Genomic DNA, 14,446 nt, shown 5'->3' with positions numbered 1-14,446 from the left:
ACTATCATTATAATCATCATATATAGGAGGTAAAGTATCATCAAAGTAAATTTTCTCCTCAATGCTTGGGGGACTAAAAATATCATGCTCATCAAAGCCAGCTTCCCCAAGCTTAGAATTTTCCATAGCATTAGCAATAATAGTGTTCAAAGCATTCATATTAATAACATTCCCATTAGCATGCATATAAAGTTCCATGGGTTTTTTAATTCTCTCTTCAAACACATCATGTCCTAATTCAAGATAAAGTTCATAAAGATCTCTCATATTTTTGTTGTTTTCCATTATGCCTTACTAGTGTAAACAAGAAACAAAAAGATGCAACTGCAGGATCTAAAGGAAATAGCTTCGAGCACAAACACAATGGTGCCAGAAAAGTACTGTTACCTGGAACCGAAGTATGAGTGCCTTTTACCTTTCCTCCCCGGCAACGGCGCCAGAAAATAGCTTGATGTCTACGCCCCCTCCTTTTCCTGTAGACAGTGTTGGGCCTCCAAGAGCAGAGGTTTGTAGAACAGCAGCAAGTTTCCCTTAAGTGGATCACCCAAGGTTTATCGAACTCAGGGAGGAAGAGGTCAAAGATATCCCTCTCATGCAACCCTGCAACCACAAAGCAAGAAGTCTCTTGTGTCCCCAACACACCTAGTAGGTGCACTAGTTCGGCGAAGAGATAGTGAAATACAGGTGGTATGAATATATATAAGCAGTAGCAACGGCACCAGAAAAGTGCTTTGCCCAGGACAGTAAACAAGCAGTAGTAACGCAGCAGTAGTAACGCAATAAAACAGTAAACAAGCAGCGATAGCAGTATTTAGGAACAAGGCCTAGGGATCATACTTTCACTAGTGGACACTCTCAACATTGATCACATAACAGAATAGATAAATGCATACTCTACACTATCTTGTTGGATGATGAACACATTGCGTAGGATTACACGAACCCTCAATGCCGGAGTTAACAAGCTCCACAATTCAATGTTCATATTTAAATAACCTTAGAGTGCACGACAGATCAACACAACTAAACCAAGTACTAACGTAGCATGCACACTGTCACCTTCATGCTAAGAAAGGAGGCATAGAACACATCGATACTATCATAGCAATAGTTAACTTCGCAATCTACAAGAGATCACAATCATAGCCTACGCCAAGTACTAACACGGATGCACACACTGTCACATTACACCGTGCAGGAGGAATAAAACTACTTTAATAACATCACAAGAGTAGCACATAGATAAATTGTGACACAAAACATATTGCAATCATAAAGAGATATAAATAAGCACTTCACTATGCCATTCAGAACAGTGAATAAGTATTCTGTGAAATATAGCCTAAGAGACCCACACGGTGCACACACTGTCACCTTTACACACGTGGGACAAGGAGTCTCCGGAGATCACATAAGTAAAACTCACTTGACTAGCATAATGACATCTAGATTACAAGCATTATCATATGAATCTCAATCATGTAAGGCAGCTCATGAGATTATTGTATTGAAGTACATAGGAGAGAGATGAACCACATAGCTACCGGTACAGCCCCGAGCCTCAATGGAGAACTACTCCCTCCTCATGGGAGACAGCAGCGTTGATGGAGATGGCGGTGGCGTCGATGGAGGAGCCTTCCGGGGGCACTTCCCCGTCCCGGCGGCGTGCCGGAACAGAGACTCCTGTCCCCCAGATCTTGGCTTCGCGATGGCGGCGTCTCTGGAAGGTTTCTCGTACCGTGGCTTTTCCGTCTCGAGGTTTTAGGTCCAGGGGCTTTATATAGGCGAAGAGGCGGCGTCAGGAGGTCGAAGGGGCGCCGACACTATAGGGCGGCGTGGCCAGGGCCTGGGCCGCGCCGGCCTATGGTCTGGGGGCCCAGTGCCCCCTCTCTGGCGGCTCTCGGGTGTTCTGGATGCTTCCGGGCAAAATAGGAACCTGGGCGTTGATTTCGTCCAATTCCGAGAATATTTCTTTACTAGGATTTCTGAAACCAAAAACAGCAGAAAACAGCAACTGGCCCTTCGGCATCTCGTCAATAGGTTATTTCCAGAAAATGCATAAATATGACATAAAGTATGCATAAAACATGTAAGTATCATCAATAATGTGGCATGGAACATAAGAAATTATCGATACGTCGGAGACGTATCACCCCACTAGTCATTGGCTGTGGCAGCCCTATAGAGCGGCCCCATTTGTCATTGCTAGCACCATGTATACGATCAGGAAATAAAACGGCCCACATATCAGATGGATGGCTGCTCCGACGTGTCTCCTGACCCTACCCGTCAGCACAAGACGGTCAAGGAGGAACTGCCCCTGTGCATCCCCACCCGTCATATTAACGGTCAAGGCCTCTGACCAGACGGCAACCGGCCGTTCCAGCGTCTGCGAGGGGTTTCAAACTAGAGGGAGGGCAAAACTGAGGAAAAGTTAAGCTGCTGGAGAAAACTGAGCACAACTAAGGACCCGAGGGCACGAAAATAGAAATCCTTTAAAAATAAATGGCCAACGAGCATTAAAATTATCATCATTTTTTCCTCTTTCATTCGAATTATATTAAAATCACCACCTACCAACATAGGTAAAGTTTCAAATTTACAAATTCTAATAAGTTCCGCCAGAAAATCAGGTTTAAGTGCTTCCTGGCGGCCCCATACACACCAAAAAGAATCCACTCAAAACCATCTAACTTGGACTTAACAAAAAGCTTAACACAGAAATTCCCTGACTCCACTTTTTTGGATCAAAATGGTCTCCGTATTAATTCCAACTAGGATTCCTCCAGAACTCACATGAGGTGGTAGACAATACCAAAGAAAATCAAGACCTCGAGAGAGGTGTTTCAAAAAGGGCCCGAGAAGTTGGATCTACCAGTCTCTAATAGAATGACAAAATCCAACTTATGTTCCCGAATAGTCTCACTAATAAATAAATGTTTAGCAGGATCCCCTAACCCTTCGGAATTCCACCAAAATGTATCGTAGCATGTAATTTCTCATTGTGTAATTGTGCAATAGTACATGAATTAAAAGTGGCATTAGTGTGCAATTGCACATATGCACGTAATTGTACATCTATGTGTTATTATTACACTTACTTATATGTGTGAAATATTTGAAGTTTATATGTAATTGGGCTTTTGAGCTTGTTATTGGGCTTCTAATTGTCTATCGAAAAAAATCATTAGCCCAAAAGAGGAAGAAAAAAAAAGAGACCGATCGTCTGAGAATTAGATAATTCTCCATTATTTGAGCGCTATTCCGTGAGGTAATCCGCCGCTAAAGATTTATGAACAGACACATGTACATCTCACCCCAATGGGAGGGCACAAACCGAACCAATTAATTAATCTGCACAAGACATGTCTGTTCTTTACTCTTTTCTTTTAACATCATGTTTGTCCTTTGCCTTCTCTTCCTTTTCTCTACATACAGTAACCAATGCCAAGGTATATCATGCAGTAGGCCAAAACAATAACTCTGTACTCTATTGGTGGTTCCGGGTCTCGACGATGGCAGGCTCGGCGAATGGCCCGTAGAGCCAGCCCCTGGCGATGTGGCCGTAAGCCGCCTCCGTGAGGTGGATGCCGTCCCAGCTCCAGTGGTTGGACGGGTCCTCGCATGAGTAGGCGCCGGGCTCGCCGCACTTGGACGTGAGGTTAAAGTTGTACACCCCCACCCCCGGCGCACCGCAGCACGCCCTCGGCTTCTGCTTCAGCATACCTGCACAACATCACACAAGGAAATTAGCAAATGCGCAGTGAAGTCCAAACAAAATTGAGCCATGATTTTGCGATTCAGACTATTCATTGTTGATGAGATTAAGAATGCGTGGAATGTGGTGTTGCATTGTTTTTCTATTCCCATCCTGATTGCCCGGATCACGACTTGCGTCATACATACTTCTGGGTACTCCCCTTTTTGCCTGATCTTGCGTGGCAGATTAGGACAATCAACGGACCAGACAAAGAACATTGCGGAATACGTCTTCGCTTAAAACAGTGGTCAAATTTTGACGGAGATTAACCCATTGGGACTAGATTAAAAACGTGACATCTCAATAATCATGAATAATGTCGTGAGGAATCAGCGCACAGCTTCACACCAGCTACTTCTCCGATCTTTCTCACTTTCTCAGGGATAGAGATCGGCTAGTTGGACTGATTCTAATAATCATGTCCGAGTGGTCGTTTTCTCCCTTAATGAAAACTAGACTGATGTGTACACAAATCCGTGGTCGATCGATCCCATGTACTAGAACAGACGAGCAACTTGGCCGAATAATGCACGACTATGCCTGCCTTATTGGCTTATTATTGCTGCATGATTACTTGGTTAGAAACAGTGCTAAGGGGAGGCTTCCAAATGTGCAGAAAAGCTGCATATGCCAAGTGGGTAACCCCAAAATGATGTACTTCATCCGTCCTAGTTTGTAAGTCACAATTTTTGAATATCTTGGCCCAAGGTACTAGCTGATTGGGTCTCATTTTCTCTCTCTCATTGATGAATGCAGCCTATTTCTCTCCCTCATTTGTGCATGCATTCTCTTTCTCTCCCTCATTGGTGCATGCAATCCCTTTCTCTTCCTCATTAAATAAAATTATGCCTTAGAGGTGGGGGTTATGGGACAAATAGTTTTTGAGGATACTTCTAGTAACTGTACTTCCTAGTAGCTCCTAGTTTAACAAGTGTGCACAAACTTGGAAGTAGTAGTAGAAACTTTATATTTCAATCCAGGGTTGTTGTTGTTGTCATGACACCGGAGTAGTTGTTGTTGTAGTATAGTAATTCAGGGCCTGCCGATTCTATTTCAATTGTTTTATATTTTTCCAAGGACGACTCTTGGCTCTAACAATAAAGCCCTAACATTCCAGTTGTCTCAGTTAAATGCCAAATTGCTGCCCATGTTGTACCACTATCCGAACAGGTCAATGCTACGGATCACATGGAATCAACGATAAGGAACCAATAAGGCTGGAATGCAATTTTAAAAATAGCTGAATTTTAAAAGGAGCCAATGAGCAGCTTAGATATCTCCACCATGTGCGATGCGACAACCCAATGTGATCAAGAGAGCCGGGATAATACCTCCAATAATCTACTACAAGTAACCCTGCCAAGACAGTTCCAAGTCTTCTCGTGCCAATTAATGACATGGTCACAAGGTAATTAATTAATGTGACGGAGGAACTCGATTTTTTTCAAAACTTTGATGACGAAAGAAGAATGGAGGTTCCATTGATCGATTAACTCGTTATGTCATCGATTGTTTCGTTAGGTGTCACATCAACGCATCGTCATGACACACGTACGACTACCTACATATTAGCAGTATCTCTGTAGGATGGAGCACCACTCCTCCACATTTCTTAATCAAGTTGCAATGTTGACGACGGGAGGTAGCTTAGCTACCCCTCATCTAGACAATGACAAGTAGCCAGCGAAGCTTCTTATTAGAAACTTTATCTTGACATCCTATTCACAGGAAGAGTTCAAGGTCTTTGGACAACCTGATCACGAAACCTCATAAGAATAGGAAAGTTCTAGCTAACCACCGAGTTGGAGCGCTCGCCCGGAAATGTATGCATCTGCTCCCGTCACTCCGTTGATTCTTCTGTTCCCATGCTTATGGTGATCACGATTCACGCAACCTCATAAAATAGTTCGGCCGATTATTCGCGTACTTTTGTAGTTTAAAATTCCCTTTGCGAAAATCATGCTCGCCTAGTTGCTCCTACGGATTTCGATGTGTTATTGCACAAAATATAAATAGTTTTGGAAATTTTGTATGGAAACTTCCTTCTGTCCTTTGTTTTAAGTTTCAACCCTTTTTCACTTCCAAAAAAATGTCGGGGACAGGTGGTGGGCCCGTACGTCCACATTCCGTAACGAACCGAACTAACTGCCGAGACGCAAACTGCCGTGGCCGCAGAGCGCGCGCGAGGAGCAGAGACAAACGAAACCGAGAGAGAAGTGAAGGAAGGAGACGGTTGACTTACCCCACTTCTCGGCGTGAAGGACGAACTGGATGGCGGGCGTGTAGTAGTCGGCGTACATGATGCGCACGCCGGCGCCGGCGTGCTTCTCCCGGAGCTGGGCGATCTTGCGCTGCAGCGCGACGTTGTGCACCCAGGAGAGCGTGTTGAGGTCCTTGATGCAGCCGCTCTTGCCGCCGTACCCGTCTGCCTGCTTGCGGAAGATGGAGAGGTACACCGGGAAGCAGCCGATGGGCAGCACCCCCGGCACCACCAGCTCCACCGCCCCCTCCGCGATCAGCTTCTCGATCCCCTCGCCGATGGAGTCCACGATGTCCGGCACGAACTTGTGCACCTCCTCCAGCGGCTGGAACGCGAACAGCGGGGAGTTGTAGTCGTTGCCGCCGAACTCGCCCACGATGAACAGCGACCGTCGGAACAGGTCCTTGCACTCTGCAGATCGAACAGACAGCCGCAATGCATACATGCTGGTCAGTACATTCATACGGCAGAAATTGAGGCTTATGCACGTATCGTTCGATTGATGGCCAACCTTCGGGGGATTTGCAGATTTTAGGCTTCATCTCCTGCAGCCACTTGATCTGGGTGTGCAGGGAGCCGGAGCTCCAGATGGTTTTACCCAGCCCCTTGGCGACGAAGTACTCCCTGTCCAGCGCCGTGGCCCCGGTGATGGCGAAGTTGGCGCCGTAGTGGAAGGTGGCGTTCTTCGCCTTGGACGGCGGCAGCAGCGGCAGACCCAGCTCCTGCGCTGCTCGATCAGAGCAAGAACACGGTTCAGAACAACACGAATGGTGGCAATAACCGACGATGATCCAGCTTAATCACGTACCGATAAAGTCGACGACGAGGCGACCGTCGGAGCATCGCCCGGTGGGGTACCCGAAGTACGTCATGCCGTACGGCAGCTTGGCCGTGGCGAGGTAGTCCGGGATGCCATCAACAACCAGGTTGCCGGCGTCCACGAGGGAGTCGCCGAAGTTGAAGATGGCGGCGTACTTCTTCGCCGCCGCCTGCTGCCGGCCGGCGAGCAGCACGAGGAGCAGGAGAAGGACGCAGGCCGATGATAACTGGCTCCTCCTCGTCATGGTGGCACGCGCGCACCGCCGGCAGTGCTTGCGCGCCCCGCGAGGTTGATGTCACACACGTATCGGAGACTTTGTTCCGATCGAGCGAGCGAGCGAGCTAGCTTGCGTTGCTTTGCTGACCTCGATCGGCTCCGAGAGCTTGTTTAAATCCTCGTGCGGAGCTGGTCTACGGGTACGGTGGTGGTTAAAGTAATGGAAGGATCTCTCTCGCCTTGATCAAGGCGCGAGAGGATTGGCCCTGGTGCTTTGATTGAGTCTTGGTTTCTGGGGAGAGAGTGGGGATAGATGATTTAGTCATGAGCGCGATGGAATAATCTAATCTGTCAAGCCAGCCAGCCAGCTAGAGCGCTAGGTCAATAGTCTCCGAGATGCTCTTAGACTACCCACAATGAGAGTATCATTGGTAGTACTCCCTCCATTTTTCTTTACAGAGCGCATCTCCAAATCCCAGCGTTTTCAGAATGGAAGCCAAATTAGGCACATCTCATTAATTAAGCTAGTAATTGGAGTATCATGCATCTCATGCATGCAAAAAAGCTGATGTGGCAGTGCAATTAAAGATGAGAGAGATGGTTGTAGTATCATAGGTAGATACTGTATCATATTACGTAGTACTAGAAAACTTAATATCAAATAACATCTTATACATAGATTTGCATTGAGATTCTACAAATCAATTAATATAAAAAGACTATGATACTAGTACATGATACTATGCATTGTGGATATAGTAACATGTAAAAGTATAATCCGCGTGATACTTCTATATGATACTATGCATTATGACTAGTCTTAACGGGTTCGGGTTGCTCTTGTGATTAATTGCTAGGTGATTAACTAGACCTGATGTTTGATGTACGTACGGATACATGGATTTATGTGTACTTTGAGATGTACACATGCATCTACTATTCTACTCCCTAGCTCTTTCCTAATATGCAAAGGTAACCCAAAACTTAATCATCCCCTCAGTTCCTAAAAACATGTCCTGAAATCTTTTCAAAAAATAAATATATGGTGTAAAATTTGTCAAAGCTCATAAAAAGAACTATCAATAACTATATATACCACATTATACAACACGAAAAAATATTTCATGGTGTATCTAAGTATATTGGTTTTGTATTGTAAATGCTAATGATTTTAAAAAATGGTCAAACTTTACGTACTTTGACTTTTAAAAAGTTACAAGCCTTCTTTTGAAGAACAGAGATAGTAAGTTGAAACGTTAATTTTACTAATAAAATATTGATCATAAACCACAAAAATTACACCTTAGGTTGGCTTCGGAAATAATTTTAAAGCATCATAAATTTTATAACACATGACTCACGTACATCTTATTAGTCGGATTTCCTTACAACCAAGGAAGAAGGGAGTCAGTTAAAAAAAAAGAAGGGAGTATTTACGAATCTAACTGTCCATCGAGGTGAAAAATGAGGACACTATGTATTGGATTATCATTATATCGAGCAGCATTGCAGGGAGAGATAACGGTTGAAAACAATGAAGAAAGATAATATGGGAACACATGTTTCCAACTCTCAAAAATAAAACGTATTATTTATGTTCATAAGAAGTCTGAGATTTTATTTATCATAAATCATTTGCTTGGTCTTTGGATCAATATCCTACATTCTAATCTTCACCTTGATATATATACAACCTACAGTTAGAAGTTTGCAATAAGAATGTGACTAAAAATGGTTATCACGAACATATATAGATATACAAAAAAGAGCTAATTAATGATTTTGTCTCGTTATTTTGTGAAATAGCATGATGCCCCATGTGTGCTTTTGGTAATTAATGACTATTTCTACAGACTAATGTTTGCATTGATGTTTAGTTGAAGGATTTATCTATAGGCAGTGCTTGAATCGTATATTGGCTTCAAGGTTGAAATAATAATGAAGTGAAGAAGATCAAGCTATGACAAATGTGTTACTAAAGGAGTGATCTGAAGATTGGTCATTAGAGAGTTGAGCCTATGTCAAGTATGTCTCAAAGAAGAAGAAGATTGAACGACCTCTCATGTGTAACTTCAAGACATCAACATAATAAAGAAAGAAAAAAAAAAGTGCACAATCATCCCAAAGACATCATTTATTTGTTTGAAGCTTTCCGTCCTTATGGTGATTACTGATTGATGCATGTAAAATGCATACATGAACTTTGTAGGTTATTGCCACATATTCCCACATATTTTCATCTTATATAATGTTATTTCCATGTTTCATATTGTTTTCGGGAATTTTCTAAACAATCTCTTCTCCTCTGATTTTAACTCTATCTAACAGAAAACACCTTATGTTAGTATTTTTGACTTTTCAGGAGCTACGAGACTCGAAAAGGGCAAGGTCAGGGGCCCTGTTTCGGAATTTTCGAGACGAACAAAATGTGATAAAGTGGGACACCAGGAGGTCAATGGGCTGGAAGAAATGGCATGTGGCGTGATCGGTAAGGGGAAACTCTACCGGAATCGCCTCCGGTGGACTCCACCCACCTCCGGCGTGGTCATCATCATGTTCATCAACACCCTCAACACTATCTTCGTCTACCCTTGTAATCTCATGGCAAACATGATGTGTGAGGCAATATATCATTTTCCCATGATGTATTGTACCTCTATGTATTTGTTTGAGTAGTGACTTGTTCTTGGCAATTGTGAGATAACTTGTTGATGGTTGCATATACGTATTTGTTATCTTCTATGATGATTTCTTATATTGATATATGAGTTCACACATATGTTTGGGAATGCATGAGGTTATCACCGTTTCATAATGATAGGAGGAGGGACAACTGGATCTTGACAGAAACCATGTCCCAGTTCTTAGATATTCATATTATATTAATTCATGGTTAATCAATGGGGGTATAACTATGGAGACCTTTAAACTTACAGCTCTGGTTGGACTTTATTCCTTAATAATTCCCTTGCTTACTATTAATTAGCCTTGGGAACAATCACTAGCGGTGTATTTGCTCATTTATATGGTTACACCTATATATGGCTCCTATCTAGAAGACACACAAAAAATACTATACCGAGCTTCACTAATTGTGACAACCACACAAATGAAATAGTAATTTTTCGGAACACTTACTCCCTTGAGTTACTCCAGTTCACTTTAATTTACTACACTTGTTTTTCTTGCATTAGTTTTACTCCTTGCATTTTATTTTCAGCACTCATAGTTTATAGCAAAAACCACTTCACACACACACACTATAGATCCTAGCATTGCACAGAAGGCCATATAAGTGGGTTATACGGATCTAGAGAATAGATAGTTTAGCTTCAGCTCCTCCTAGGTTCAACACTCATACACTTATCGAACTGTACTTTGGTGATCCTCTGCACTTGAGAGTTATCACTGATATATACAAGATATGACCAAAGAAAAGGCTCTCCCATAGTGGATTATGGGGAGAATTTGGCAAGACTTCACCGAGGAAGCGCAATCAAGAAATGCGGTTCAACTTTAGGATGTCTCTTAATAATATATCTCAATTGGAATGTGCAAGGCAAAGATTTAACCCTGATGGATTTTATATTTTACCGGTCTCATGTTCGTAGTTGGGAGACCAGGTTATAGAATTGATCGTCAGACTATCATGGGGGTGCACGAGTGAGTATTTGGTCGTATCGTTCATAGAGAGATCAAACCTTTTTATCACTGACATCATCTTCTTGGTTCCTATCCATGTGAGGATTTGTATCTTGTGGTTATTATCATGACAAACTCTAGTTCATCAAAAACAGATTTCTTATGAAAAACATGTTTTGTTGTCGACGTTCCAGTTTTTGTAGGTTGTTAGATGAAGGAGGCTCCACGCCTCTAAATTTTTGGTAATTTTTCCCTTCTTGATTCTTAGTATTTCCAATAAAATTGGTTTAATCCTATTCAGAGTTTGGATTCGAAAGATCCTCTAGTTTTGGTTTTAGATGTTTTTAGATTTCTCAGTCAAGAGGCTCCAATGTCCCTAGATCGGAGACTCCTGTGTGCCAACCCCGGAGATTTTGGCCTAAGGAGCCAAAGACTCCAGCCAAAGTCTCCAACCTTGCAGTCTAATTGAAGCACAAAGTTGTCTATCTGTTGCTATTTCGGAGACTTTTGTGTTGGTTTTCTATTTTTTGGGAGGCGCAAAAGATCCCCCTTCTTCCCCAATGGTTGGTTGCTTCTCTCCACTCACTCTCGCCTCCATTGTTGAGCTTGAAGAGCTTTTCCTAACTCTCTATTCCTCCTATGATTCTTCCATCTTTTTGAGGAAAAGATAGAGCAGATCAACCACCAATAAATATATTCTATCAGTGGGGGGAACCTATTGGATCTAGATCTTGGAATCTTTTCTGAATTTCGTCGTTTTGTCTTCCTCTTATATTACTCCATAGCATTTGAGAAGGACTTGAGAACTTCCAGTGTTCTTGTCATTGCATTTGGTGCATCGGTTTAAGTTTTCCATCGAGATTTGGTTGGTCAAAATTCATGAGCTTATTGCTCTCGGGTGCTTTTATCCAGATCTTGTTTCTCTTGGGTTGAGATTACTTGAGAGCCTCCAATTAAGTCGGGAAGATTGCGGCAACCTTGTGGCATTTGTGGTGATTACTTGGAAGCCTCCAATTGAGTTGTGGATATTGCTTCGTGCTTGTGCAAGTTCATTAACCAGCCATAGTATGAATGGGAGGGGCCGACTTGGTGGTCCACTAACGGGAGGACTACTCCTCCTCCCAACCGGAAATGCTTACTCCTCCTCCACCATCGAAGATGGCAGCTCAACACAGAGATAGTGCATCGGCCGACACTTCCAAACGCAACAGATGTGAGCGGTCTCTGAAATGAAACGTGTGGGATGACACACCACTATATTGACATTTATTCCAGCGTGCGATGCCTTTTTCATGCCCCCCAAATATATGTCGTGTGCGATTATCATACAAATTAGACCATACTTTCAGATAATTTCCAAGTTTTACTAACTTTCGAGTTTGCTAGATAATTTCCTCACATTTAGATGAATTAATTTTGATTTATTGAAAATATGGAAATTTTGTGTATGACAGAGTGCTCATGAAAATTAGAAAAAAATCATTTTAAGGTACCCAAATGTTGACTGTATCGTAGATCCACTGATAGTTTTAAAAGATTCAACTTTTAGATATGAATTCTCACGTGGACAAATTTGACCACGTTTTGAAAATATTCTAGGAAAATGAAAAAAAATGAAAAATTTGGGAAAGGAGTCTCTAATATGCACTAGTTTCCATGAACACTGATAAAGTTAAAAGTTGAAAACTTTTGAAAGAACTTGCTTCACAATATGGTCTATGATGTATGAACATTCTTGGCATCTAAGCTAGATGACCAAGGCTTCATGGCCATATCTATGCTATAGATTGTGATAATGTGCCAATATTTGGCACATGAGTCATCTTGGTATGTAAAATAATGTTTCCTAAGGAAGTTATCATGTTTTTATGTACAAGAAAATTATTTTCCAATTTTCAAGTGCCAAAATTGTTTATTTATTAAGAGAGTACACATAATACGGTTCAAAATGAAATAGATCATACTTCATGGATAATTTCTAAATTTTACTACTTTTTGAGTTTTTTTATCTAATTTTCCCACATGTAGATAACTCTATGTCGATTTACCAAAAATATGGCTTTGAACTACAAGTGTGTGATAGACCGCTGGTGAAAATCGGCAAAAAAATAATTTTGTGGTACCCAAGTAGTGAATATATCATAGATCCAATGATAGTTCTAAAAGATTCAACTTCTAGGTATGATTTCTCATGCGAACAAATTTCACTCCTCTTTAAAAACAGTCAAAGAAAATGAAAAAAAAAATGAAAACTCATGTAAGGTCTCCCGTAATGTAAACAACTTTCCATGAATTGTAGGCATATATGAACTTTGATAACTTTGGAAAAAAACTTGCTTCACAATATGGCTTATCATATATAAACATTGTAGGCACTCAAAATACTACCACCCCATTTTTCACACGCATTTGACCATATTTTACAAATAACTAGTCAAGGCTAGTGTGGCGGCAGGCCGAGCCCATCCTACTACCATTGGCGTGTAAATATGTGCTAACCTTATCACCATCCACCTAGGTCTGTAGGAAAGGTGCGACCCGCGCGAACATTAGAGCACTTCCGGGCCAGGACCAATGAAAACTACATAAGCAACAATTTTCATGGAGGGAAGGCCAGAAGAGCGCAGAACTGCCAACGAACGGCAAAGCGTTATACGCATGTAGGAGCGCGGGAGACGCTTGGGTAATATGACGCCACGAGAGTAGACCTTTTATGTCTGGGTGGCTTGTAATCATACCTCTAAAACTCTTCTTATTTGATGAAGTACGACAAAATATTTTTTCTTTTCTTTATAAAAAATTGTACCAAATCTTGCAGCTAATGTTGGAAGAAACCAACATGATGCATTGTTGAGCGAGATACAAACAATAGCCGCCGTGCATGCACATGTTTTTGATTGAACAACGTGGGCAAGGAAAGTATACGCCACCAAACTGGGTCGCCGGGCACCGTGAGTTTTAGCCACTTAGTACAGGCTCATTGACGGTGCTTCTCTCGCGAGGGAAAACCTAGTCAACATGTATGTCACGTTAGACTCAACCAATAGCTAAAATTCTAGTCTTTATACTCAATTGTTCTTAATATTCATTTAACTATCATATTTAAGATCAAGTCATCTGGTTTGGAAGGATGAAAGGAGTTGATGTAGAAAAATAAAATTGCATTAAGAATAATGAGATGCCAGTTTTAAACTAGCTGCACATTTGCTCCATGACTTAAACATTTCAGATATTCAGAAGAATGAAAGGAATTGTCATGGCAATGTTTCAAGTGTTATCATCGGCATAAGGTACCATGCATACATGCTATAACTTATAACATAAGTAGCTGGCATTAAGAATGATCAGATGTCTGAACTAGACCAACCGAATACTTGGTACATGACGTAATCATTTCAGATTTTGAGAAACACAGTAAAGCGCGGATGGAATTGTCATGGGAATAAATTATGAGTCATCACTGTCAGAAGGTACCAAGCATACATGTTATAGTGTATAACATAAGTAAGCTAGCATTAAAAATGACAGATGTCCGTTTTAACCAACGGGGCGTTTTGTGCATGATTTAAGAATTTCAAATTGTCGGAAACAAAATAAAGAATGATGGAGTAGTTGTGGCAAGATTTTAAGTGTTATATCAGGCATAAAGTACAAGTTATAAATTTTAACATTAGTAACTGGACAAAATTACCAAACAAGAACTTAGATTTGAATCTTATCTGACTTTAATTTTCCTAGTGTTAGTGGT

At 41.7% G+C, this 14,446-nt stretch overlaps 1 protein-coding gene across 1 annotated transcript; it reads right to left on the bottom strand.

The window, feature by feature from the left end:
• Positions 1–3,311: 3,311 nt before the first annotated feature.
• On the bottom strand, positions 3,312–7,229 carry LOC127341938 (GDSL esterase/lipase At5g45910). Its single transcript, XM_051367878.2, has 4 exons — positions 6,829–7,229; positions 6,532–6,747; positions 6,003–6,431; positions 3,312–3,726 (listed from the first exon to the last, which is right to left on the bottom strand). The coding sequence occupies exons 1-4, from the start codon at positions 7,082–7,084 to the stop codon at positions 3,491–3,493; spliced, it is 1,137 nt and encodes a 378-aa protein (XP_051223838.1). The 5' UTR covers positions 7,085–7,229; the 3' UTR covers positions 3,312–3,490.
• Positions 7,230–14,446: the final 7,217 nt, after the last annotated feature.

The sequence above is a fragment of the Lolium perenne genome, chromosome 3, assembly GCF_019359855.2.
Source record: "Lolium perenne isolate Kyuss_39 chromosome 3, Kyuss_2.0, whole genome shotgun sequence".
Classification (NCBI taxonomy): domain Eukaryota; kingdom Viridiplantae; phylum Streptophyta; class Magnoliopsida; order Poales; family Poaceae; genus Lolium; species Lolium perenne.
The sequence above is the reverse complement of the archived record's forward strand: the minus strand, read 5'-3'. Positions and strand labels throughout refer to the sequence as shown.